Below are 25679 nucleotides of genomic sequence, written 5' to 3' on the forward strand. Positions count from 1 at the left end.
CGATGGAGAAAGGAGCGACATTGAAAACTAGGGAACAATAGAGAATGGGGATATGCTCTAGTGCTGGTGCGAATGGGATGTTAATATCAAGATATCGATACCTATTGTAACGACACTAATTTATTAGGGAAATAGAGTCGTTATCATGTGTATGACGTGATTGTTTTATATGAAAATATTCATTTAAACTAATTTATAAAATGATCGCCTTAAAAACCTTAAAACAACACCCCAAAAATAATTAATGTGCAAAGAAAATATTAAAATAATGTCATGATTTATAAAAGCTACCAAATAAATAAAATGCAACTATCTAACACAAGTTTCATGGTCTTCAATACTATGCTTTGTCGGATAGAGTATTTTAAGAAATACTCAACCTCACTATTAGGGTCGGGAAATGCAAACACATACAGAATGATAGAACCTATCATTTAAAATCGTCTTCTCTTAGGCGGCTTGACAAATTGGATATATAGTACTTCTCCACACACGACCCACATGTGCGAGCATATGCCTACCGAGCAAGCTCGCACACCTCTTGAGCCTACTGGTCAAGCTAGTTTCTTTGACCTGTTGTCGGACACCTAGAGGGAATAGCGACCGTTGTAGCATTATGGTAAACATGATGGTTATTTTCATCTCATAGTGTACGCATTCGTACTCATCATAAAGTAGAAATATCCCGATGCATATGAATATACGATTATGCATGAGTTCCCCATATTTTCATCGTGGCTTAATAAATCAAGAAAGGCAACTCTCATTCTTTCATCACATATCACACTCGATCATATGCGTACATAAACTCTCATAAATCATTTCATTCATAACATAACTTTCAAATCATGGCATAGAAGCTGTGCATCGCAGATTTTCCATATTTTAAAAACATATCATAGCATGTCATGACCTTACATATTATATCATAGTACATCACGGTATCTCATAACATAACTAGCTTATCGTATCATAACATGACGTTTCATTTATACCATAATATTAGACATATCATATACGGACACATAACATAATATCACATATCAAACCATATCACACAAATGATACATGCAAGGCTACTAGACACGTGTCATCTTATATAAAAGAACTCTTCCAACCAAACCTATAGTAGAGCCATTTACTTGGTTGAAGCTACTACGTCCCTTTGATGCTAGCTTAATGTTACTCTCTAAAATTTAATTCTATCTAATGAGTCATATAATCATAAATTAAAATTAGAAATTGACTTACCTAATTTTGCACAAAATAATTTTGAACGATTGAAATAGACCCAAGCCGAATTAGCCGAAATGCCGACCTAGAGCCGTTAGAAAATGTATTCTCCGACTTGTTTTGAACTGCTCAAGTGAGATGAAAGGAAGACCAAGGAACCTCCGAGTCCAACTCCCCACTTTCCCAACTAAAGCTATGTGAGAGTGAGACAACTTTCATTTTCTTATCTTATCTTTATTTTTTTTTTCTTTATAAATTTCATCTAAAAGAAACTTTTGTCCTCAAAACTGTGTTAATTTTGAAATTACTCGGGGTATTTTTTCCTCATCTCTTCCTTCTGTTCTCACATAGTTTCTCGTGCTTGATGGTTTTGTAAATACCATTTTCCTAGTACAGAAGGCTGTCACTTTTCAAGTTAAAATTCTTATTGATCTTTTCTCATAACTTTAGCTATTTGTAAGGACTCGTAATCTACGAAGTGAGTCGATTCATCCAAGTATTCGTGAAACATGGATACATGGAGTCGATTCATCCGGTGGTAGGACTAATTTGTATGCCACCGATCTAATCTTATCTATAATATTAGACCCTATCGAAGGGTCTATCCTACCCATTGTATGTTTGAGTTATGCTCGCATGAATTGAATGAGTGAAACTCAAAACATTTGAACAAACCTTCTACATCTAAAAGCGAGGAAACTTACAAAACTTACAATTTTATATCTCCGAACAAATCTAGACCAACTATAATTTGTTCCTCGTTTAAAATGATTCACTAGACCACATTATATAACATTCAATGTTTAAGGGAATATTTTTGTTCAACCAAGACTCGTTTAGCATAACACTTACTATATAGAAGTATCAAGTTGGCTTAAGGGCTCCTCTTGTTATACTCTTTGTCTCTGATTAGCCTCCTATAATCGGTATGAACACTATTATAAAACAGGTCTAGAAATCTCCTTGAATATCCGATCATATATCTAATCATGGAAATTACTTGAGCTATAGAAAATTAGTGAGTCCGAGTAGAATATTTACTTTCTCAAATAGAAAAAAATGATTTCTTTACCAATAATATTAGAGTTACATCTCTAATTAAGGATATTTTTTATTATTATTTTACATGGTTTAAAATTTGAAACTAATTTATTTTATTATTATTAAGAATTTAGGACAATTTTAATCTCAATTTTAAAGTCTTGAAATGGTAGAATTTAATTAGTTTTAAATTAGGTTCATTAATATAATAATTAATAAAAGAACATAATTTAATAATTAATATTTAATTAAAGATTAATAAATTAGAAATAAACGAGGAATATAAGAGATGGTATTTACAAAAACACTTATTAACGTTGTTATAGGAATAAAAATTATTTTAATATAATATTTGATTGAGATGGTCTTAAAAAACATGAGAAATAATTTATAATGATTCAAAGTTTGTTTGTCTTTTTGTTATTTACAATAACCCTTTTAATTTGTGTTTAGTATCGAACAAATTTTTATCGACTCTTTCAAAAGTTGTAGTAGTTGGGTCGCTGGAATTTATTCAAATTTCAGAAACTAAGGTCTCAGGTGAAGCCCGATGTTTAGGATTTGGATCTGTATTCAAAATTTAGGTCCGATACCTGTATGCCCAACATATAATTACTCCATGCATTCTAGAAAGTTTAGGTCGGATGAGTTCTTTCGGTATGTTTTGTCCTCACTCACATGCATTCTAGGGAGTGCCCATCATATAATTACTCCAATCAAAACACGTCTAATTTTAGAGTTTCTATAATTGAACTACGTATCATTTTAAAATTTTAGAATCTAAATAGATACTAATGAGAGACCTTAACAAAGGAAGGTAATTAAAAAGGGTAGTCTTTGATGACTTTGAAAAAGTGAAGTCCACCCAATTAAGAATAAAGGAAAAAGGAAAAGGCAAAAGAAAATAAAATATTATTTCCTCTCCATAAGAAGGAACCTTGCATCTTCCTCCCATCCATAAATCATATTTTATTATTTCTAATTTTATTATTATTATTATTATTATTATATTAAATTAACGGTGTTTATTTTACCCTTTTCTACACGAAAACTAAAACTGCATCATTTAAGTTTTGTTGGGAAGTAAATTAGTGTTGGGTAAATTTTAAATTTAAATTTGTCCTATTTAATAATTTTAAATTTGTTGTATTTTAATTTTAAATCCTTTAGGTTAAGGAGTTGAATTACGTACAATTATTGATTAAACCAATATGAAATTTTGTGTTAGTTAGGTTGGTGACTCGAGAGTCTACAATCTAACCCAATCATACTCAAAAACCGTTTACGAATAGTAGCATTTCGGAACCGCCTAGAACGCATGCGAAAACCCGCCAGTGTCACAAATTCGGTTCCCAACCATTAAATTAGGGCATTTCCCACGAGAAATATTTTTTTTGCATGCATGCAAAAAAACCGCATCCGTAGTAGAGCAACTTTTCACAACTAATCTAGAACGCAAGCGAAAACGCATTGATGTTGCGAAATGAGTGCTTTAATTGAGAATCGTATCGGTGGCTACCGCAGTTTTACTGGTGGTAGGAGGAGGGTGGTATGCATGTAGTAAATAATTATTGGAAATTAGCATGAAATGAGGACTCCCAGAGAGAATTGAAGTGGGGAAGAGGAGACGACATAAACTTCAAACTTCAGCTTCAAATCCGACTCGTCGTCTCCTGTAAGGATTAATAAAAATAAATAAAAAAGTAATAATAAAGTGTGTACGGACAAAGAAAGGATTGAAAAGCAGAGACATTGAAGGCCCACTCTCACCTCACTTCTATGACGTCCTCTCTTATTCTTCCTTCGCCCCACCCTTTCCTCTTCCCCCTACTCTATAAGAACACCACCACACCGATCTCCTCACTTCTATCTCCGCTTCACCTCCCACACTCTTCGCATTTGTAAGTCCTTTCTATATTCTCTCTGCTTTTATGCTTTGGCATTTACATTTGCTTTGCTTTTTCTGTTTCTGATCTTCCTTGAATGTTCTGTTTGGAGGAGATTTTTATGCTTTGGCATTTATAATGTTCTGTTTATGCTCGGAATCGCTAGTTGGCTCTGTTCGTGTCTGTTTGCGTTTCTAATAGAACTACGTATGAGATTTAGGAAGAAGGAAAGCTGAGCAAGTGAAAGTGATCAAAACGATGATTTATTTATTTTTTACTAAACTGATCATTATAACAAATCACTCACTATCAATTTGAGCACCTTGGAATGAGCTCATCAAAATTGTACATGATTCGGAATCAAAATTAAAACACCTCTCCTCGATGTAATTAACTAACAAAAATCTCTGTTCCAAGCACAGAACAAAGCACATAGCTGTTGTTGTTGTTGCTTGAAATTTAGACACCCTTGCCATAAGGCTCCATGCTTACATGATGCCCAATCACTGCATCATCCGGGATGAACTTGCCCCAGAACCAGTGTGCCTTCCACACTGTGTTCATTTCCTCAATTGGGACGTTCTTGGTCTCAGGCAAGAACCAGAAAATGAAAACTGTCATAACAGCCACAAACCCTGCAAAGAAGAAGAATAGACCAAACTTCAAGTGGCAAAGCATGGAGAGGAACAGTTGACCAATCACGAACGTCCAGAACATGTTAACCGACACGTTTATTGCCTGTCCTGCTGATCGGATCTCGAGTGGGCAGATTTCACTAGGTACCAACCATCCCAATGGACCCCAAGACCATGCAAATCCTGCCACATATACGCAGATTAGAGCCAGTAGGATATCTGCTTCTATCCCTCCTGACATTGATCCTTCACCATTCACTCCGAAGCTTTTCCATATCATGCCTCCCACAGCAAGCTAGCAATATTCAAAGTTGGTGTTAGAGATGGATAGGATTTAAAGGAGCATGATATAAGCTACCATCTAAGCTTTTCAGATAGTTTGTTATGCCTATCAGCTCTTGGGTTAGAGTTAGTTTAATATATAGTTCATTACCTGGGACACAAACATCTGGATGCCTCCTTCGAGGAACAAGGCCTTTCGACCAAACCTGTCGACTGTTACAATCGATACGATTGTTGCAACGACATTGACGACACCAGATATAACAGCGGACATAAGTGAAGCACTGTCACCAAAACCAAGAGTTTTGTAGAGAACAGGTGCGTAAAATGTGATCACATTGATTCCTGTGAGCTGTTGGAAGAATGGGATGACCACGCAAATGACAAGTTGAGGTCTATATCTTGGTTGTAAGATGTTCTTCCACGGGTGTTGCACTTTCTTTGCAGCCTCACATGCATCAACAAGATCTTGAAATTCCTCATCCACATTATCCAAACCTCGAATCTTTTGCAACATTGCCTTTGCCTTCTCCATGTTGCCACGCTCAAGGATTGAGTTAGGAGTGTCGGGTAGAAAGAATGCTCCAACGGTCATCATGATTGCAGGAACAGCTGCAAGAGCTAAAGAAAGCCTCCATCCCCATCCACTTTTAATTTGAGCTGTTCCATAGTTCACAAGATTTGCAACCAAAATGCCTAGGGTAATGGCCATTTGGAAACCAATGTTCAGGGCTCCTCGAATCTTGGCTGGTGCCATTTCCGATAGATAAACTGGAACAGACTACATAACCAAAAAAATATACTTCAGGATACTGATATTAGTATAGAATATTACAAGCTCAGTGTGATTATAGGATAATCTTTACCTGATTGGCAAAGCCAATACCAAAACCGAGTAACAGTCGACCGATGATTAGCATTGCAATGTTCATAGCAGCCCCGTTTAAGATTGAACCCAACAAGAACACTAAGCCACCAAGGAGCATAGACATTTTCCTTCCAAACATTCTGGTAATCATTGAAGCAAAGAAGGAAGCAACTAATGCTGCCAAGTATAATGAAGATGTGAATAGTGTCAGTAGCTGGCTGTCAAACTTGCAGTATTGGTTTCCTCCTTGCGCCTTGGCTTCTTGTTCATAAACCGCCGGGAAAAACTTCTGGAGGAAAGGTGCCATTGAAGTCACCCCACCTGAAAACAAATAAACAAAGAAAACACACATAAATTCATTGGAAACGAGAACACACAACACATAGGAAGGAAGAATTGCGGACCTGAGATTCCGAGATCATATCCAAAGATGAGACCGCCCATAGCGGCAACCAAACAAGTGATAATAACAAAATTATTGACTTCTCCGGCATGTTGTTTACTACCGCCTTGAGAAACAAATCCACCTCCAGCCATCTTGGACACTTCTCTCAAATGTTAAATGAATGCTTAAACCAAGATGTTATTTGTTTTTGTTTTTTTCAAAGAAAAAGTAAAAACAGAAATGAAATAGAAGAACAGAACTAAAAGGGAGAAGACCCTTTGTTTTGCGATGTTTAGATTACACTTTCTGTAGTGTTTATATAGGGATGTGAAGTGGATGATGATTGGTGGGTTTGTTGAATTTGTGGATCTGATAACAACTTTTGCTGTAATCAAGGCTTCCACTGATTTGATTGTATGGTTGTTATCTGCTGATTTTGCTCAACTCAGCTTCTTGGATCTTAAAAATAACTATGATATGCAGATTTTCGCCTCTAAAATCGGCAACCTTGGCCAGCATACTTCTCTCTTTCCTCTCAAGTTTTTCTTTTTTGGCCATGATTTTAAATGCTTTATCATTTCATAGAACTGCAAATTTGGTAGATATAATTCAAGACTATTTGTTATAGTTTAAGCCTTAATATTCAGGATATTTTCTTGGTTGTCGCCTTTATTTCTTTTCAATTTTTACTTTTAGTACAGAATTTATCAACAAAATTATGAGATGACATTAAAATATATATTTACTAACTTAGTTTAAAAAACATTTTTTTGCCACTTGAAATAAATTCACTCCAAAATAAATGTAATATAAATAAAATAAATACTACTCTCTTCTTATAATAAAATAAATGCTAAATTAATAAGAATATCCCTAAAATTTATATTTTGTTTAAGCTTTTAAAAGGTTCAATAATATCTTTAAATTTTTAAAAAATATTTAAAAAATGTCATCACCATGGTGATTTGGATGGAAGTGTGGCTAGTTTATTTAAAAAATACTCTTAAACTTTCAATATTATTTAAAATTTGCCCTTGTATTTTAAAAAGTTCAAACATATTCTTACCGTTAGTATTATGTTTTATGTTTAAAAAAATATCCATTCAATTTTTCAAGTAGCATAGAACCCTTAACCTTATAAGAAAAAAAAAGTTAAAAAAATTATTTATTATGATCAATATATAAATGAAAACGGTCTATCTCCAAAAATTTTAATATTTTTTCTAAGAGTTTAAGGTATCAGTTTTAGGTTTAGTATTTATAGGTATTTTGAAATATAGTACTAACATTCTTGTTCATATATTAATGGTTGAATTTATAGGTATTTTGAAATATAGTACTAACATTCTTGTTCATATATTAATGGTTGAATTTTTTAAAAAATGTTTTAAAGTTATTTTTGAAGTTTTTAAAATGGTTTGAAAGTCTTTTTGAAGTTTTAAATTTTTTAAAAATATCTTTTAAAGTTAAAGGGTTACTTTTGAAACCCTTTAAAAAATTTAGGGTGGTTTTTGAAACCTTTTAAAAGTTTGAGGATTTTTTAAAAACAAAGTACTAATGGTTTATAATCAAACCAACCATTAATGAATTTTTGAGATTTTTGAGATAAGTATAAAGTTTAAGAGTATTTTTATTAATTTAGTCGTGAAAGAATATAATATAGATTAAATATATTTATATGCCTTCTTACCACCTAGCAAGCAAGAAAAAAAAAATTAAAAAAAAAAATTTTAATAATCTATTTAATAATAAATAGATTACGACATAGTTTTAATAATATATTTAATAATAAATCTCAGTCATATATTACATTTTATTAAATATTAAAAAGAATTAATATTCATTTTTCCAATTTAAAAAGAAAAATCATAAAAATTAAAATAAATAAATGTATGTGACAGGATTCTTGTCCTCCCTTGCAATCTAGGCAAAATTGTTACTTTTGTTGCCTCCAAGCTTTTGATTTATGAGATTTATGAGAATTTTGAGACAGAGAAGACAATTAGCAAGCATAAGAACTTTTCTTTTCTCCTTTGTCTATGCCTTTATTTTTATTATTTTTGGAATTTTTTGTTTTCGAGAGATAAATTAAAGAATGATTACATATATAACTCGTCAATACCAAGTTAAGAGTTAAAATGTAAAGATCTATTAGACCCTTTTTCAATTTCATAGACTTGTGTGATACAATTCTATATATAATATATATATATACTTCCTATAAGAAAGTGTATACTTGTTTGTAATCTCTCTCTTTTCCAAGTCTTTAACTATGTCTTCTTGCCCTCACAGAGCCTGCAGACTAAGAATGGCACCATACAGCAACGATAGCTCATCGGTTCATCAAGGAGAATCAAGCCGCCACAGCCATTCGGTTTCGGTCCCGCCCCTGATTGTATCCTACAATGATCGCATTCGTCCTCTCCTCGATGCCGTGGATAAGCTTCGTCATCTTATGATCATGAGAGAAGGCATCCAACTGCCTACCATAGTTGTTGTTGGTGATCAATCATCAGGGAAGTCGAGTGTCCTTGAGTCGTTGGCCGGGATCAGCCTACCTCGAGGTCAGGGCATCTGCACCAGGGTCCCTCTAATAATGAGGCTCCAAAATCACCCCAATCCGGAACCTGAGCTCTTCTTGGAGTACAGCGGAAAAACGGTCCACACAGATGAATCCTTCATTGCTGAAGACATCAGTACAGCCACAGAGGAGATTGCTGGCAGTGGCAAAGGGATATCAAAAACGCCACTGACTTTGATTGTGAAGAAAAATGGTGTTCCTGATCTTACAATGGTTGATCTCCCTGGAATTACAAGGGTGCCTGTTAAAGATCAGCCTGAAGATATTTATGACCAAATCAAAGATATAATCATGGAGCATATTCAGCCAGAAGAGAGCATCATCTTGAATGTCTTGTCTGCAACCGTTGATTTTCCAACTTGTGAATCGATACGAATGTCTCAGAGCGTCGACAAGACCGGGATGAGAACGTTGGCAGTCGTGACTAAGTCGGACAAGGCACCAGAAGGCCTACATGAGAAGGTCACTGCAGACGATGTCAACATCGGGCTTGGTTATGTTTGTGTCAGGAACCGAATAGGTGATGAGTCGTACGAGGAAGCTCGAGTTGCAGAAGCTAAACTGTTTGCAACTCATCCTCTTCTCTCCAAGATTGACAAATCTGTTGTAGGCATTCCAGTGTTGGCTCAGAAGTTGGTGCAAATTCAAGCAGGTAGTATAGCAAGATGCATGCCAGAAGTTGTAAAGCAAATCAACGAAAAGTTAACTACAAATATTGCGGAGCTCAATAAGATGCCAAAGAAACTATCAACAGTTGCTGAGGCAATGACAACGTTCATGCAGATCATAGGACAATCCAAAGAGTCCCTCCGAAAAGTTCTCCTCAGGGGAGAATATGATGAGTTTCCCGACGACGCAAAGATGCATTCGACAGCCAGAATGGTCGAAATGATCAATCAATTCTCTGGCGAGCTTCACAAGTGTATTGGAACGGACAACACAGCCAACTTCCTAATGGAAGAGATCAAAGTGTTGGAGGAGTCCAGAGGCATTGGACTTCCAAACTTCCTCCCCCGCACAGCCTTTCTCTCGATCCTTCAAAGGAAAGTGAACTTAATATCAAATTTACCAGTTGAGTTTGTCATGAAAGCTTGGGATTACATTCAGGTCATTGTTCTTGCTGTGTTGATGCGCCATTCTGAACATTATCCACAGCTCCAACAGCCCATCAGACGATCTGGTAAAAACGTTGTCGAGGCGATGAAAGACCGAACTGTGAGTTGGATAACAGAGATTGTAGAAATGGAGAAGCTCACAGACTACACATGTGATGCTGAATACACAACCGAATGGAACAAGCTCATGGGCAATCAAGGGACATTCTTGAACCAGGTGCTGAGAAGCGATTCACATCCAGCTTCTGTGCTCCTTAACGGGTTCGGAAACGTCGAAGTGGGGAACCTGTGGCAGCATCCAGATTGTCTTGAGCAGGCTTTCGATCTGAAGATGAGGATGACGGCATACTGGAAGATTGTTTTGAGGAGAATGGTGGACAGCACGGCGCTGTACTTGCAGTACAGTATGCAGAATCTAGTGAACAAGGAGATTGAGAAGGAGACAATTGGGGAGCTGATGAGGCCGGGCGGAGGAGGGATTGAGAGGCTGTTGGAGGAGTCGCCATCGCTGTCTGTAAAAAGGGAGAAGCTGAAGAAGAGCATCAAGGTTCTGAAGGAGTCCAAAGAGGTTGTAGGGAACATTGTGGATTCTGTTTCTGTGTCGTCCCAAGTGGTCGGTGAGTGAACGCATTTTTCATGCTGCTTTCCATTTTTAATATGCTTTAGAGTTTTGTGTGTCTTTTTATAGTTAAGAAAACAGATTTCATTCATAGAATGAAATCTGTCAAAAGAGAGACGCATCCAGTGGTATGGCAAAACAAGTCTCCATCTATGTAATAGAGAATTTAAGCTATTGTAATGTCAGATTGTTGCTCGAATATAACTCAATTAATTACGATATATATATTATCGAATTAAAATAATAAAAAAAACGATATAAGTTAACTAAAATACCTAAAGTACCCTCACACCCTTTTCTAACCTCTCGCACTTCTTTTCTAATATACCTCGACTGAACCCTTTTCAGACATAGAAGTAATTCTTTCATATAGGCAGAAACATTTTCATTAATTTAGTTGCAATTCGTTAGTTTTGAGTTAGAAATTAAATGATAAGAATTTTATATGAGTTTTAGAAAATCATATCATTCATTTCCACCTATTTTTAAGAGTGAAACAAAGAGGGAAAGAAAAGGAAATTTTTTTTGAAGTGTTCAACTGTGGTACAGAAATTGTAACTAACTAAATCTATGAACTCAAAAAAAATTGAATTTAAGAACTCTCGTAAACGTTTTGGATTGTAAAAAACCTCCAAATCGAGTTGATTTCATTACGAATGGTCGTAACCCTTGAAAATTTGATCTAGCAACCTTATTGAATAATAAAACCTTTAGATCTAAATATATACAAGCACCCTAAAATAATAAGGAATTACTCCAAGGAAAAGTAAGATTCGGATAATCTTGTTGATCGAATATCTCAAGGCAATCATACTTTTTTGAGATTCGAGTCGTTCGTGCAGCCTCGTGATCCATATGGAGAATCTAAAGGAGAAAAGCAGATTCAATCTCGCTAGTTCGTGGAGCAGAAAGAAAAGAGTAGATTCATTGAACTACTCCGGTTTACCATCGAAATCAGAAGCATCTTTTAGCGACCATTTTGAATTTCTGAATCGTACATGAAAATGAAAATGAAAATGAAAAGGGGTATTGTGTGTATTGAGAGAAAAACAGGGGAAAAGATGTAGAAATGACATGATTTCATGCTTTGGAGGAAGAACAGAAAATAAATGAATGAAATGGAAAATTAAAAGTTGGATGTTACCAGACGGAAGAAAGGGAGGAAGAGGCGGATGGTGCAATTGAGATCAAATTTGAATCTGAAGAGAGGGAGATGGATAGACTGCAAACAAAGGACCCAAATCAAACTCTTTTTTCATCAATTCAAATCATCATTTTGGGTCAAATTGAACACAAATAATTGCTCTTTTTCATCTTTCTTTTTGTAAAATTAGCTTCCTTTTTTTTGCTTTATATTTCCAAACCAACCATTTTTAAAACAATGGAGTACTTAGATTTATAGTTCATAGTTTGATGTTTTACAAGTAATAGTCGAAGATTCATAATTTCGAATTTTTTAAGACTTTTAATTCTTCCCTTTTTAACTTGACGTCAACCATTAACTATAAAAATCGTCAAAAATTACTCATATTAACTCAATAATAAAAAAAACTTTTACATAAATGACTTTTTTTTTTTTTTTTTTTTTTTTTTTTTTTTTTAATTCTATTTTTACCCCTCAATTAAAAATACATGAAATTTCTCTCTTTTGGCTTCTTCATCTTTTATCTTTTTCTTTACGTGGCTGGCTTGAGTATCAACCACCCAAGATGAAATGTAGAGAAAAAAATCCTGCTTTAGTGCCGTAAATAATAAAGATACAGACGACCCTCGGAACAAAATATAATATGGATCAAATATTATAGATAAACACTGAATTAAGAAACCTAATTCAAGGATATAGACCATTCACAAACCACAATCCACCCTCATCATCCTTCTGACCGTCAAACTTCATATAAAGAAGCACAAAAGTTCAGACTGAAACCATATCTCAGTTTATTTCACAACTGTAATCTGCATCACATCTAAGACTTTAATAAGAATATACCTTTTTTGGGGTATAAAACTAACTTCAATAAGAATATATTATTAAAACAAATGAGCATTTCTTTTTTCTTTTAAATTCATCCAAACAATATTGAACTCAACAGTGAACTATAGGGAAGTTACCTAACCAATTGAATGTGGGAGATTTAATGTCATTGCCATCAGCTTCAGTGTTTGTCCAATTTTGAACACATTTCCTCTGTTGAGAAACTCCTGGATTTGCTCTGTTGGATTATTCATAAATAACATCAAAGAAAAGTCAGTCATGTTTCGAAAGGGGAAGTGAATCAATAATCTCCTCTCCGGCTGCTGACAAGATCGCCCACTAATTTATCATTGTCGTCCTCGCATTGATCCAAGTATTCCTTGTAGGCAGGATTATAAGCTGCAGCTGACTGTAAGTATTTGGTTGCTTCAGCTTTACGACCTTCATTGTAAAGAGCACTGAAACGACAAGAAATAAGATATTAGTAAATTTCTTGTTGATGGAAGGGAATGTGAAATCTTTTCTAATCACTGGTATGGTTGAGACCTTGCTAGCAGAACCAATCCATCATAATAATGGGCTTTGCTCTTTGCTTCTTCTGGCTCTTTCATATTTGCAATTCTTTCCAGGTGAGCAATGCCTTCTACCATTTTCCCCTGACACACCAATAATGACAAGAAATTTAGTTATAGAACGTAAATTGATACTCACAATGTGCATGAATATCATGCCAAATTAATCCAGAAAACGGCAAATTGCTAGGGCTAACACAACAGTGTCAACTTCATTGAGCTAGTTATTTTCCAGATCAACTGAAAGAAACCATGGATGTCTGGTAATATCTGGGGTGCAATCAAATTATACAAAGAATAACGAAATTTCCCAGCCACAGGTAGTTGAAAATGAAATAAAATGGAAATTAGACCAGTTTAACAGGTCCAGCTTTTGGGGCAGTTTTATAACTATCTCTACAGATATTTCAATTTTGACCACATATGTAACGATGTCCATCCTAGCCATCTTTAAATTTTCTCTAACATGCAATTGAAGAGTCCAGAATAAAGTTCCTAATTAACAGATTTGATTCAATCTATCTTGATCTCCTTCTTAATAGGCATAGGGGAAATAAAAAAAACATGGACAATTCTCACCTGCCTTATACTGGCAACACCTGCCCATTGGGATGCAAGAATTAGAAGATCTTCACCCTCAACTTCTGTGGGATGACCGGAAAGAAATAACTGAATAAGACATGAGTATTGTTTTAGCGAAATAAGAGATAAGCAAATAATGGGCATCAGACATTGTAAATTATGCTTAAAACCTCTTGTCTACGGATTAAGAGATGATGCAACACAATAGTAACATATATGATGGACATATGGGCAAAGACAATGCACCAACTGATAAAACGCAATAGTAAATATTTTTAATGGAAACTTTTTTGCCTCAATCGTTCTACAGATTTCATATCTACTTTGTAGTCAATTATGCAAGTCTAGTCTCACTAAGAGAATATACCGAGTGTTTTCAGGATTTTGGGATACCTAAAAATAGCTCCATTAAAAGGCTTGTACTCAAGAAAGCAACAAAAATAAATGCCAAAATCTACTTAGATGCTGATTGGGAAAGCTCGGAAATCTGGTCAACCACTAGATGTTCATTTGTTTGGGAAAACTTTGTAACATGGTGAATTAGTTGTACCCATAAATGATGTAGAAGCTGAAGACCACCAAGGTACAAATATGTAAAGGTATATGACTTCAAGATCCTAATTGAACTAGGAATAACATTAGAGGAACCTGTTTGGGATCCTGACTATTACCTGCAATCAGATAAACACCAAATAATCGAACACAGGGGAAACGAACCCTAATATGATATTTATACATTGGATAACGGAAGTCTTAGCAGAAATCCAAGTGACTACAAGAAAATAGAACGAAAATAAGAGCATGAAGAACACGATCACGACTTATCCAGCAATTCGAGAGAGCTGGAATCCTCTCCTTCAAAAGCACTCAGTCTCACTCCAAAAAAACAAAAACAAAACGCGACAAAAAACCCCTCTCAGTACTCTCCCTCAACCATCTGCTCCACTAACTAATGGTCCCATGTGCACTCCCATTTTTACCCCTTCTTGAGTAAGTAAGCTGAATTGGGGGTCTCACAATACACCTGGTTTCGAAAAATCACCTTGTCCTCAAGGTGAAAAGTAGGGAATTGCGTCTTCATAAAGTCAACTGATTCCCATGTAACCTCACAGGTCTGCTGGTCAACCCATTTCACTAGCCATTCTTCCTGCTCTATTTCATAATTCAATGCGTCAACCAAGGATTTCATCAGACATCACAGTCCACTTGTAAGTCTGAGTGTGGGAGGGTAAAGTTGGAGTATGTTCCATGGTCCAATAGCTTTTTTCAACTGAGAAATGTGGAATACATTATGAATCAAAGCCTCAAGTGGTAATTCGTGCTTATATGCCACCGTTCCAACCCTTTCAACAATCATATAGGGCCAAAAAATGCCCCATTTCTCAGCCATGGAACGCTGCCTATACGGTCTCAGCTTCAAGAAAACGTCATTGCTCACAGCAAACTTTAATTCTCTTCATTTCAAATATGCATATTTCTTCATCTGATTTTTGCCAAAGCTAAATGTTCTTTCAACACCACGAAGGCGAGATCCCAGTCTAGTAAATGTCGTTCCAACAAATTGTTTGAAGTCTTCCAATCCCCATAGGAAATTAATGGTTGTGGTTGTCTTCCATAAACTACCTGGACAGAGTTGTGTCGATTGAAACATGTGCAATGCAAAAACACTTGAGGCACGTTTCCAAACACGTACTCGCTATCTACAAACAGTTATTCACTATCAGGCATCACAGTCAACCAAGGATGTCATAATTCCAGCGTCAACCAAGGATTTCATTGGGCATCACAGTCCACTTGTAAGTCTTCAAGAGTAGGAGGGTGAAGTTGACATACGATCCCTAGTCCAATAGCTTTCTTCAATTGAGAAATGTTGAAAACATTATAAATAGAAGCCTCAGGTGGTAATTCAAGCTTATATGTGACCGTTCCAACCCTTTCAACAATCTTATAGGGCCAAGAAATTTAGGAGATAACTTCTCGCACACCCTTTCTCAGCCATGGAACGATGCCTATACGATCACAGCTTTAAGAAAACATCATCTCCCACAGAAAACTTCAATTCTCCTCCTTTCCGATCTACATATTTCTTCATCCGATTTTTAACATAGCTAGTTGTTCTTTCAACACCACAAGGGTGAGATCCCGGTCCAGCAACTGTTGTTCCAACGCGTTGCTTGAAGTCTTTCGATCCCCATAGGAAATTAGTGGTGGTGGTTGTCTTGCATAAACTACCTGAAATGGAGTTGTGTTGATTGACACATGAAAAGTGGTGCTGTACCAATACTCAGCCCATGGTAACTATACCCATTTCTCAGGTTGCTCAATGCAAAAACACTTGAGGCACATTTCCGAACACTTATTCGCTATCTACGAACACGTATTCACTATCTCCGATCGGCCATCCGTTTGAGGGTGAAAAGTTGTGCTCCATTTGAGATGAGTCCCTTGGAAGGCAAACAACTCATTACAAAAAATGGCTCATGAAAATTTTGTTACAATCTGATACAATAGAACAAGGCAAACCATGCAATCTCACCACCTCTTGAATGAACACATCAGCAACCTATTTTGCAGAGAAAGGATGACAGACAGGGATGACATGACCATATTTATTCAGTCAGTCTACCACCACCAAAATTGTGTCGTTCCCCATGGATTTAAGTAACCCTGACAAAATCCATAGTGATGGCCTCCCAAAATCTGCCCGGGTTGAAAGAGGTTGTAGTAATCTGGCAAGAGATAGAGCTTCAGACTTATTTCTCAGTCACACAATGCACTGCTTCACATGGACTTGACATCTGATTTCATTCCTTTTCAAAACAGTTCTCCCGTATCTGCAAGTCATTATTTTTTACCTCTTTCTGGATCAATTTAACATCCATAAAGGAAGGGACAGCCAATACTTTTATCTCTATCAGTTGATGCATTCTTGATAACACATCGTCTAATCTATTTTGTAACCCAAGCTGATATAATATCTCAAAATCATACCCAAGGAGTTTGGTCAACCAACGCTGGTATTCAGGTTGAACTGCATGCTGCTCAAGCAAATATTTTGAAGCTCTTATATCAGATAAAACTGTAAGCTTTTGCCCCAGAAAGTAAAGTCTCCATTTTTGGACTGCTAAGACTGCGACCATAAGTTCTCTCTCATATAGCCTCGTTCTGTAATCTCAGGTTACTAACGGCTAAATCTCCAGCCACCACCAGCTTTGAAATTTCCTCCCACCTTACCAAGTAAGATCCACCACCCTCCTCGATTCCTTAACACAGAGACTGATTCTAAACGAGGAAAGAAAGTAAATAGGGAACCAATTTACTATATTGAATCAAGGTAAGTCTCCTTCCTATAGAAAGAAAGCCTTTTTCCAAGACAAGAGGATTCTTTGGACTTGCTCTAGGGTTGCAGAAAGACACACTCCTCGAATTACCACCAAAGTGAAGCCCCAGATATGAAAAGAGTAGCTAGGTATCTTCACAACCCACCAAAGTCACCCAATAGTCCAATTAGAGTGAGCATACTTTAAGACAATGATGAGACTTTTCCCTCCGTTTATCTTAAGACTAGAGATAGTTTCAAAGAAGGGAAAAAGAACTATCAAGATAAGTATATGAACTCTCCTCCCCAAGAAAAAAAAAAGATGGTTCAACAAACTAAAGATATGAAAGATGAGGTGCTCTCAGATCCTATCTTAGAATCCCCGACTAAACCCTTATCTACTCTTGTTGTCACTAAATTACTCATGATATCAACAAAGAGAATGAATAGGATAGAAACAAAATGAAGATCTCATTACCAAGGATGTATTAAAAAAAACATTTCAAGAATTACATGATCAAGCCAATCTGGAGGGGGATTACTGAAAAGCTCACTTGGCCCATGACTTTAACCAAGATCCCTTTTTCTTGTTTTTTTAATTAGTTTCCTCATGCACATAATTTCTCCCGTTTGTTTTCCATTCCTTGTGCAAAATGCCCTTACCTTTCTTTTCTTGCTAACTGGTTACTACCGGGGTTTTTCCTGTCTTGTTCATCGGCTTTCTTCTTAAATTAGGTTTTAAATCTTTACCAATTTAATGAAAAGGGCGACACTCAATTCTGAAAATGACCATGCACTGTTATCAGAAACTCAAATAATTGTCAACACATCATACCATTGTTATGCACGAGCAAGAAAATTATACACTAATAGGAAAAAGGAAATTCAACACTTGAACTCAGACCTTGGAAATTGCACGCTCTAAGAATGCAATAGCCTCTGCAGGTTGCCCATTTTGTAACAGAGTTTGTCCCATGACAATCAAAGCTCGAACATACTCAGGATCCTTGTTAAGTGCCTGTCTAAAATATTAAACGAGTCATGTGTGGCCTTTTTTTCCACTGCAATTTAGACCAAAATACCCACCAGAGAGGCCCATATAGAAGATATACATGATAGTGAAATCTAAAGAAAGAAGACTAACAAGCTTACCGCAGTAAAGGAATAGCCCTTTCTTTTTGCCCTTTTGATAGGAGTTGAACGGAAAGCTGTCAAGGTTAATCATTAGCTACCTGAAAACGTTTGTATTACACTAACTTGAACCAACACAAAAAGAAAACTGAGCTCAGCATAATTACAGCAAGCAATTCCTTAGGAGACAGCTTCTCTACATAAATTTTTTTCCACTTCGTGGGTGTCTCCAACGGTAGTTTGCCTGGATCATTGGTTTCTCTGAGAGTTGCAGTGCCCACAGGAGCATCCTTGAAAGGCAATCCCAATTTACTGCGTACAGCAGGATGTTGGAGGGTTAATTGCTGCAAGATTGATATAAAAATAAGCTACTCAAAATATGCAATCAAACCACCAAAGAGTACTAAAAAAACAACTNTTTTTTTTTTTTTTTTTTTTTTTTTTTTTTTTTGAGAGAGAGAGAGGAGAAGGAAAAAGCTCATTACTGAAAATTCCATCGTTTGTACAATTCCTTCAAAATTCCTGGTAGTTGGGCATTTGGAAATGATGGACTTCGGAAATCCATCCAAGCGGATCACTTCGGAAACAAGCTTGGCAACAATCATTTGAGCCATAAATAAATGCCATAGATGGTTGAACATGAAGTGAGCATATCACCCGCGACAAAATTAATTTCCTTCTCATCCAATTTTTGTACACCATTATATAGTGAGTTTGTCCTAGATATTAGCTCAAGGGGAAAAAAAATTGGTTGTAATCACCCACCAGATGATAATCTTAGGACTTTGTGTCTTTTTGCACCTCTCACGCCAGCCACTTACAACAATCCTTGTTCAATATAAAATTGGAAGAAGATGGCTACACTTTCACTGTACCCAAATACCCACTAGCTGGATTGTATGGTAGCTTTATAATTACATTGTTACAAATGGAGACCATGAAGTACAGCTAATCAACTCTTATAGGTTGAGTATCATTATTGAGGGTAAAACATGGGCAGGCTCAGCTAGTGGAAGACTGAAACAAGGGCTAAACCAAGGGTACTATCGCTTGGCAAAAATTAATCTGCGCAAAGCTACTGTCAGAGTTTTGAAGAGTCACTTTTTTTATAACTTCGCTGTTGCCATTTTATATGCTTGTACCATGACGCTCAAAGAAATTATACAAGGAAAGTCAGAGGTGGTAACGGTGGGTTATAGAGCTGCCCACAAGTTCATCACTCAAAAATTGGTAAAAGAACTTCTTCCCCCTGTGTGATGAAGCGTTTGGTCATTTGGCTATTAATAGGACCAAACAATGAGGTTTTCCGACAATCTTGAAAGGATAGTGTGATCTTCTCATTTGGTCAAGCAACCAAACGACAATCAGAGAGTGGCAATCAATAATTGAGTCCAAAACCATTCTCTAACTGGTTGAAACTTAGAATTTTAAAATGAAAGTGTGGATCTTTTAATCAAGGTTCTTTTTGTTAGCCAGGAAAGAGAACAACAGACAACATAAAGGAATTAGAAATAAAGGGAAAAGATTTGCTCGCAAGAAATAACCAAGAGATCACTGCAAAAGATATTCCAAAAACTGAAAGTATGTCCAAACAGCAATCGATCAAAATATTCATTCAACAAAAGTGGTAAAATTTGGTTCTTAATCGATGAAAAACTAAACAAAGACCTTACCTGAATTGCAGTGAACGAACTATTCGTAACCCAATAGACTAGACTACCCTGCCAAAGAAACAATGAGGGAAAAAAGTTCAGTAAACTCTGGACCAAATGGGCAGGGGCAAGATGTCAGTATACTGGCACAAAGATTGAGAAACAACCAGAATGATCGTAATAAGAACTGTCAGACAAGGTAAAAAGGAGTAACAATTGAGCAAAGAAAATCTATATAGATACGCCAGCTCATATGGGTTGTGAGGTAATACCATTAGGGTAAATTGGTCAATCATTAAAAAAGAATTAATAATAATAAAAAAAAAATAAGTGGAGAGATTAACTTAGATTCTGTTAGGATCAGTTGGCTAGTTCTTCCTTTCTGTAGGGACGTCAATCCCACTAAATTCTAATTTAGTATTCTTTAGTCCGACCCTCTTTAATCAATTATTCTTCGTTTCTTAACAAAAAAAAATAAGAAAAATAGAAATACTAATTGCTCCTGCATGAGCACAGAGGTGATCAAGCAAGATAACAACATATGAGGGGGGGTAGTAAATTTTTTTACCCTTTTTATTACGACGATGAGCATTTCATTTCTTGTCGAAAAGAAAGCCTTTCTGTGACCCATTGACCTAGTAGGGATATCTCATCTCCATTTTTTTAGTGAATATATTCTCTAATTTTTGTCCCACCAAAAAGAAAACCCTTCAGACATGTAACATCCATTTTTTAGAAAAAAATTATAAAACAATCGCCATTGTATCAACTAAAAATTGAACAGTGTTCCGGCTCAGAAAAAAGAGTTGAAACAAAGTACACAGATAAAATACGAAAGCCTCAACTAAATGCTTCTTAAAAAAGATATAGAAGTCCTGGTAGACAAATTTTAAATGAGTAAAACATGTTAAATCTATGAAGTCAAAATGCTTCCAGTAAATACTACAAGAATGGTGAAATCACATACAAAATTAAAAAAATACCACTCCAAAATATAATCAAGAACAGAATTACCTGAGGAATACAGTAACCAATAAAAAACAGTGGTACAGTTAGTAGATTCAAGTAGAGTTTGTAGTACTGCAGAGACATAGAAAATATATTTATCAGTTTGAAATAAATACTAAAGCAATGGAACAAAAAAATAAGCATGATTTAATGAGGACATTTTTGTCAATATTGAGAACTTCTTAAACACTCACTTTAGCTAAAATGCCAAATATACCAGTTGCTTTTTCCAAAGATGATTTTCTGAAAGACACCTGGGCAAAGGCAAAAACGAAATTAGCCACAAAAACATACCTGTTAATAATGAAAATTGAAAATGTGGATGATTCTTTGACAAGATTTGAAAAACCAGAAAATCTATATTGCCCCAGAAAAATGTACAATATAGAAACAATAAGTCAAAACAACATAGTTGCTTTCATGATGACAATCAACAATGTGCTAGGCAAGTGAAGATCGAAGAAAAACAAGAATTTTCTCTTTGCATACTGCTGATAACTAATGAAAGTTCATGCATGTTTGTAAGACCATACAATGCTACAAAACTCTATGAAAGTTTCTGCTATATTCTCTTCAATGTCCTTCCACTTTTCCTTTTCAAACATCCACATAGCCAATGCAGCAACCATTCTAAAAATCTTAGGTTTCAATGCCTCTTGAACCCTTAAGCAATGGCACCAGGTAATCTTCGCATGCCTTATAAACACTCAAGCTAGATCAGAAGCACCTAACATAATAGCCTATTCAAAGAAATGTGTTGTACATGTTTGTGCTTGAAAACAAGAAAAAATTGGAATACCTGAACATTAATGAAGTGCAAGCTGGCAACTAGAAGTGGAAATATGGGGCCTAAAACTCCATGTGGATTCTCTGTTAGATTTTGAAACCATAAAGCACCACCCTGCAAATAATGCACCACAAACTTAACGCTTCACTAATTCCAACTTTAGAGACGTAAAAATAAAAATAAAATCCATAGATATTAAAAAAAATGAAAATAATGCAACTACGGCAGCTTGTCGATCATATCAAAGCTCAGAAATGAAAGGAATTCCAGGAGGCATATAGTATGGTAGGATGACCAGCTAAATCCATCAAACTACAAAGCCCAACACATCCTTGCCCTTGATTGCACTTTTCAAGTGGTTTAATGANTTTTTTTTTTTTTTTTTTTTTTTTTTTTTTTTTTTTTTTTTTTTTTTTTTTTTTTAAGTATTTAATATATCAGCCTTACACAGTCAAATCCAGGATGATGATTAAGTGACATTTTCCGGATAGTAACCATCCACAATAGAAAGCATGGGACCTGCACAAACATTTAAAAAGAAAGAGAAAAAGACAAAAACTTTCATCAGAAAATCTAAACATAGAAAAACATGAAAAATAGTCTTCATAATATATATGCTTGCACGGAATGGTTAAGTAAACACAAGTAAAAATAACAAAAGCTAATGTGAAATTTAGAACTCTGATAGTTCCATAATTTATGGTTCAGAATATTGTCAACTAATTAAAGAACAAGCTGTGCTCCTGATGGGTTTATACAGCAAACCAAATTGAGCTTGAGACAACTCTTTTTTCCCTCCTAGAAAGCCAGCTTTCATTGAAGAAAATAGAACATGAAAGGGAAATATGAAAAAGAAAAAACGGAACAAAAGGATTCAAGTGATCAAATAACAAAAACTATCAAACAACACAATTACAGGGAACAAGAGCTCCAATTACGAAAAAAGGAAATAAAGGATAATCTTAAAAATTGTAGATTGGGCCTAGCCAAGCCCAAACCTCATTCCAAGACATCCTCTCCCCTCATTTAGCTCCTCAAGACCTCCTAATTTCCCCAGCCAAATATTCCAAAGAACAAAAAAGAAAGCAGTATGCCAGAGTTGCCTCCCATCTCAAATGGGAAGATGGTATACCACCTCATCCATCAATTCATATCCCAGCACACCTGCTATGATCAGAACACCAAAAGTATTTGAGACCTTATAAAGGTTACCATCACAGCCCTAGAAACAAAAGATGATTTCTGTGGAGGACCTTCTAGGCAAACAACTGACCTTAGGAATTTGTTCCTTTCCAAGCAAAGCAAAATAAAGAGAAAGCACGGGGCAAGACCATGCAAAATAAGAAGTATAGCGATCATCATTACCAGCTCTTACAAAAAAAGCTATCCAAGAAGCCAAAAATATTAACTATCCATTTTTTCCTTAAAATTTTAATTTTGAGCAAATTTTACAAGTCAATAATCTTTATCCAGAAAAAAAATATTTTTGCGTACTTTCTTGAGTATTTCAAATGAAGATGGACTACCCCTTTCTAACCTTCTCTCACTCTCATCAGGAAAGGACATGAAGTTTTCAAACATTTTTTAACTTCTAGACAAAATGGACACTGAATGATTATCATTTACAAAGACAAAAAAAATAGTTTAAAGTAGAACTTTGATGAGCATGAAAGTAGAACATTTTTCCAGAAACAATATAGAATCTAATTAGATTAGGATCACCTGAATGGAAAAGTATGCAACGAACCACAGAAATGATGGGCATCCAATTGCCTTTCTTTCCTTTCGGAAAAGAGAAAGTTGGTTGATGTAACTCCGTCCCGATAGAGGTGGTGGCAGTGGAGGTGGCACTTTGAGAAACGCAAAATAGAAGTCCAAATAAATTAATTGTGTTAAACAAGTGAATTACATTGATGCATAAATAACGTAGTAATAAATTGTAAGAAGGATTGCAATTATTGTGATTTTTTCTAATATACTAATTGTGGGGCAACATCCTTGAGGTTTTCAATGTTGGGAAGGATAATGTTTCCTTATCTCATCTCTAGTTTCCGGACAATATAATTTTTTTCTATCCTGGTAAGGAGGAATCCTTTCTTAAGCTGAATCAAAACTTATCGATTTTTTTGGGTATTTCAAAACTTATCCTTGAGGTTTATAGGGTATTATATCATTCGAGAGTTCAACAACCCAAGTCAAAAGCTTTAATCAGCCAGGTAGCAAAGAGAAATAAATCCATTCGTTATTTTGGAAACTTACACTTAGGAAACAACTCTCCAATCCTTTTCAACTTGTTGAGTTGAACAATGAGTAAGGGCAGCAACGTGAATCTGAGAGCTAAAGTTGACGAGGCAATAACTGCCCACCTGAAATTAAAAGCGTCAGCGAAGTAAATTAAAAACTTATTATTTCCAAGGACATCAAAATTGAAGCTTGAATCTTAATACAAAACACCGTACACAATCTTTCCTCACCCCTAAAAGATCAAACTTTTAAACAACGAGAACATTAAAATTTCGTGCATATAACTCAAGCCTACACGCGGAGTATAACAATGTAATGGGAGGAGTATTACATTGATATTCTTGATGATCATGCATGGCTATAGATGCTCTCTTGAATAGATGAACTTGAGGAAGACAACAGAAAACTACGCCGCTAACTTACATAACAAAAGATGGTTTACGACAACAGATACCGAAAGACTAACCGAGCTAACTAAATTATAACAACGCTAACAACAATTAAGTACACAATATAATGAACTTCCACCACACCAAAGACAGCTTGATCGTTATCTACTGTGGCGAGAAAAACAGTGACAGGTCCGTTAATTTGGCCATGACATTCCAATATCAAATAAAAGAAAAACAGTTTTGAAATTGAGTGAGTTCCCACTACTATGTACAAAACACGATTCAAAATGTTCAGATTCCAAATGGAAAAGATAAGAATCCATACGCCGCCCGAACATTTTTCTCAATTTTCCTCCGGAACCATATAAGAAGCATTGAAATGCTCACCAGGGCAGTCCGGTATACTGATGAAACCCATCCAGAATCGAAGTCAATTGCTGAGTCGGTAAAATTGACTCCTCCACAGCAGTCGCATTAATGACTTCCTCAACAACTCCTCCAAGTTCCAAGTCTTGAATCCCTGACTGGATGCCCGTATCGTCGTCGGAGACGCGGCTTGCAAAAAGGTCAATTCGTTGAAACTCCGAATCATCGTCTGAACGAGTCCACAAGGACCGAGAGGAGAAGGCGGTGAGAGCACCAATAGAGCTTATATGATGATCAAAGCGATGGGTTGGCCTGGTGAATGAGTGATGATGAGAGCTTGGGAGTGTGTGAGCTTGGTGAAGTCGAGAGGCGATAGGGTAAGAAAGGGAAGCGCAGGAGTAAAAACGAGATGGACGAAGACGGCGAAGGTTAGTGCAGAGCTTGGACGTTGCCATTAGAGGGCGGAGAAGACATGGAACCAGGAAAAGGGATTCTACTCCAAAATAGTTTTGTGCTGAATTATTAAAAATGTTTTAAATTAATAAAAATCCCTAAAGTTTCAAAAATACATTTAGTTAAATAAAAATATCATTAAACTTTTAAAATTTCATTAATATTTTTAAAAAATTTAAAATTATACTCAAAACTTTTAAGTCAAAAAAATATTTTTAGAATATAAATACGAATTTTTAAAAATAGGACCAATACCATTAAATTTTAAAATAAAAAAAAAAACACATACATACATACATACATACATACATACATACATACATACATACATACATACATACATACATACATACATACATTGTGCTCTCAAAAATAGGACCAATACCTTTAAATTTAGAAGTGTCATTTCCCTCTACCTATGGTTATTAGAAGAATTTGATTAGGTCAAAATAACTGGACTTCAATTCTTTATGTTTCAAGCATAGTTATGTCAAAACATAACAATTTGTATCAGAGCCACAATTTTTGAGTGATCAAATTGAGAGTATGAGTG

At 35.6% G+C, this 25679-nt stretch overlaps 3 protein-coding genes and 1 long non-coding RNA gene across 5 annotated transcripts; 1 reads left to right on the forward strand and 3 right to left on the reverse strand.

The window, feature by feature from the left end:
* Positions 1-4076: 4076 nt before the first annotated feature.
* Positions 4077-10863, forward strand: LOC111805761 (dynamin-related protein 4C). Its single transcript, XM_023690979.1, has 2 exons — positions 4077-4175; positions 8623-10863. The coding sequence occupies exon 2, from the start codon at positions 8639-8641 to the stop codon at positions 10649-10651; it is 2013 nt and encodes a 670-aa protein (XP_023546747.1). The 5' UTR covers positions 4077-4175; positions 8623-8638; the 3' UTR covers positions 10652-10863.
* Positions 4408-6980, reverse strand: LOC111805763 (sugar transport protein 10-like). The gene is made up of 4 exons (XM_023690980.1): positions 6350-6980; positions 5944-6266; positions 5229-5858; positions 4408-5090 (listed from the first exon to the last, which is right to left on the reverse strand). Exons 1-4 carry the CDS (start codon positions 6480-6482, stop codon positions 4620-4622), a joined length of 1557 nt encoding a protein of 518 aa, XP_023546748.1. The 5' UTR covers positions 6483-6980; the 3' UTR covers positions 4408-4619.
* A 1565-nt stretch (positions 10864-12428) lies between the features above and the next one.
* Positions 12429-25178, reverse strand: LOC111805390 (ALBINO3-like protein 2, chloroplastic). Of its 2 annotated transcripts, XM_023690466.1 has the most exons (14): positions 24695-25178; positions 23931-24037; positions 23394-23521; positions 22119-22190; positions 21684-21785; positions 21079-21138; positions 20891-20956; positions 19898-19945; positions 18392-18568; positions 18246-18301; positions 17998-18115; positions 13772-13861; positions 13167-13276; positions 12429-13078 (listed from the first exon to the last, which is right to left on the reverse strand). In XM_023690466.1, exons 1-14 carry the CDS (start codon positions 25126-25128, stop codon positions 12922-12924), a joined length of 1725 nt encoding a protein of 574 aa, XP_023546234.1. In that variant the 5' UTR covers positions 25129-25178; the 3' UTR covers positions 12429-12921. The 2 variants fall into 2 exon arrangements, with proteins under 2 accessions (XP_023546234.1, XP_023546235.1); XM_023690467.1 differs by lacking the exon at positions 12429-13078 and having other exon boundaries at positions 13772-13836.
* LOC111805391 lies at positions 22777-23383 on the reverse strand. The gene is made up of 2 exons (XR_002816665.1): positions 22945-23383; positions 22777-22838 (listed from the first exon to the last, which is right to left on the reverse strand). It is a non-coding gene; the product is annotated as an uncharacterized LOC111805391 (long non-coding RNA).
* Positions 25179-25679: the final 501 nt, after the last annotated feature.

The sequence above is a fragment of the Cucurbita pepo genome, chromosome LG11 (assembly GCF_002806865.2).
Source record: "Cucurbita pepo subsp. pepo cultivar mu-cu-16 chromosome LG11, ASM280686v2, whole genome shotgun sequence".
NCBI classification, from domain to species: Eukaryota; Viridiplantae; Streptophyta; class Magnoliopsida; order Cucurbitales; family Cucurbitaceae; genus Cucurbita; species Cucurbita pepo.

What these genes read in the sequence shown, in the direction of transcription:
- LOC111805763 (XM_023690980.1), bottom strand. Translation starts at nt 6,482, where the DNA reads ATGGCTGGAGGTGGATTTGTTTCTCAAGGCGGTAGTAAACAACATGCC. An exon ending in GTATTGGCTTTGCCAATCAG is followed by an intron (nt 5,859 to 5,943) that starts GTAAAGATTATC and finishes TTGGTTATGTAG; the next exon opens with TCTGTTCCAGTTTATCTATC. An exon ending in TCCAGATGTTTGTGTCCCAG is followed by an intron (nt 5,091 to 5,228) that starts GTAATGAACTAT and finishes GAATATTGCTAG; the next exon opens with CTTGCTGTGGGAGGCATGAT.
- LOC111805761 (XM_023690979.1), top strand. Translation starts at nt 8,639, where the DNA reads ATGGCACCATACAGCAACGATAGCTCATCGGTTCATCAAGGAGAATCA.
- LOC111805390 (XM_023690466.1), bottom strand. Translation starts at nt 25,128, where the DNA reads ATGGCAACGTCCAAGCTCTGCACTAACCTTCGCCGTCTTCGTCCATCT. An exon ending in TTGCATACTTTTCCATTCAG is followed by an intron (nt 22,191 to 23,393) that starts GTGATCCTAATC and finishes ATGTTTGTGCAG; the next exon opens with GTCCCATGCTTTCTATTGTG. An exon ending in AGGGCTATTCCTTTACTGCG is followed by an intron (nt 18,116 to 18,245) that starts GTAAGCTTGTTA and finishes TTAATATTTTAG; the next exon opens with ACAGGCACTTAACAAGGATC.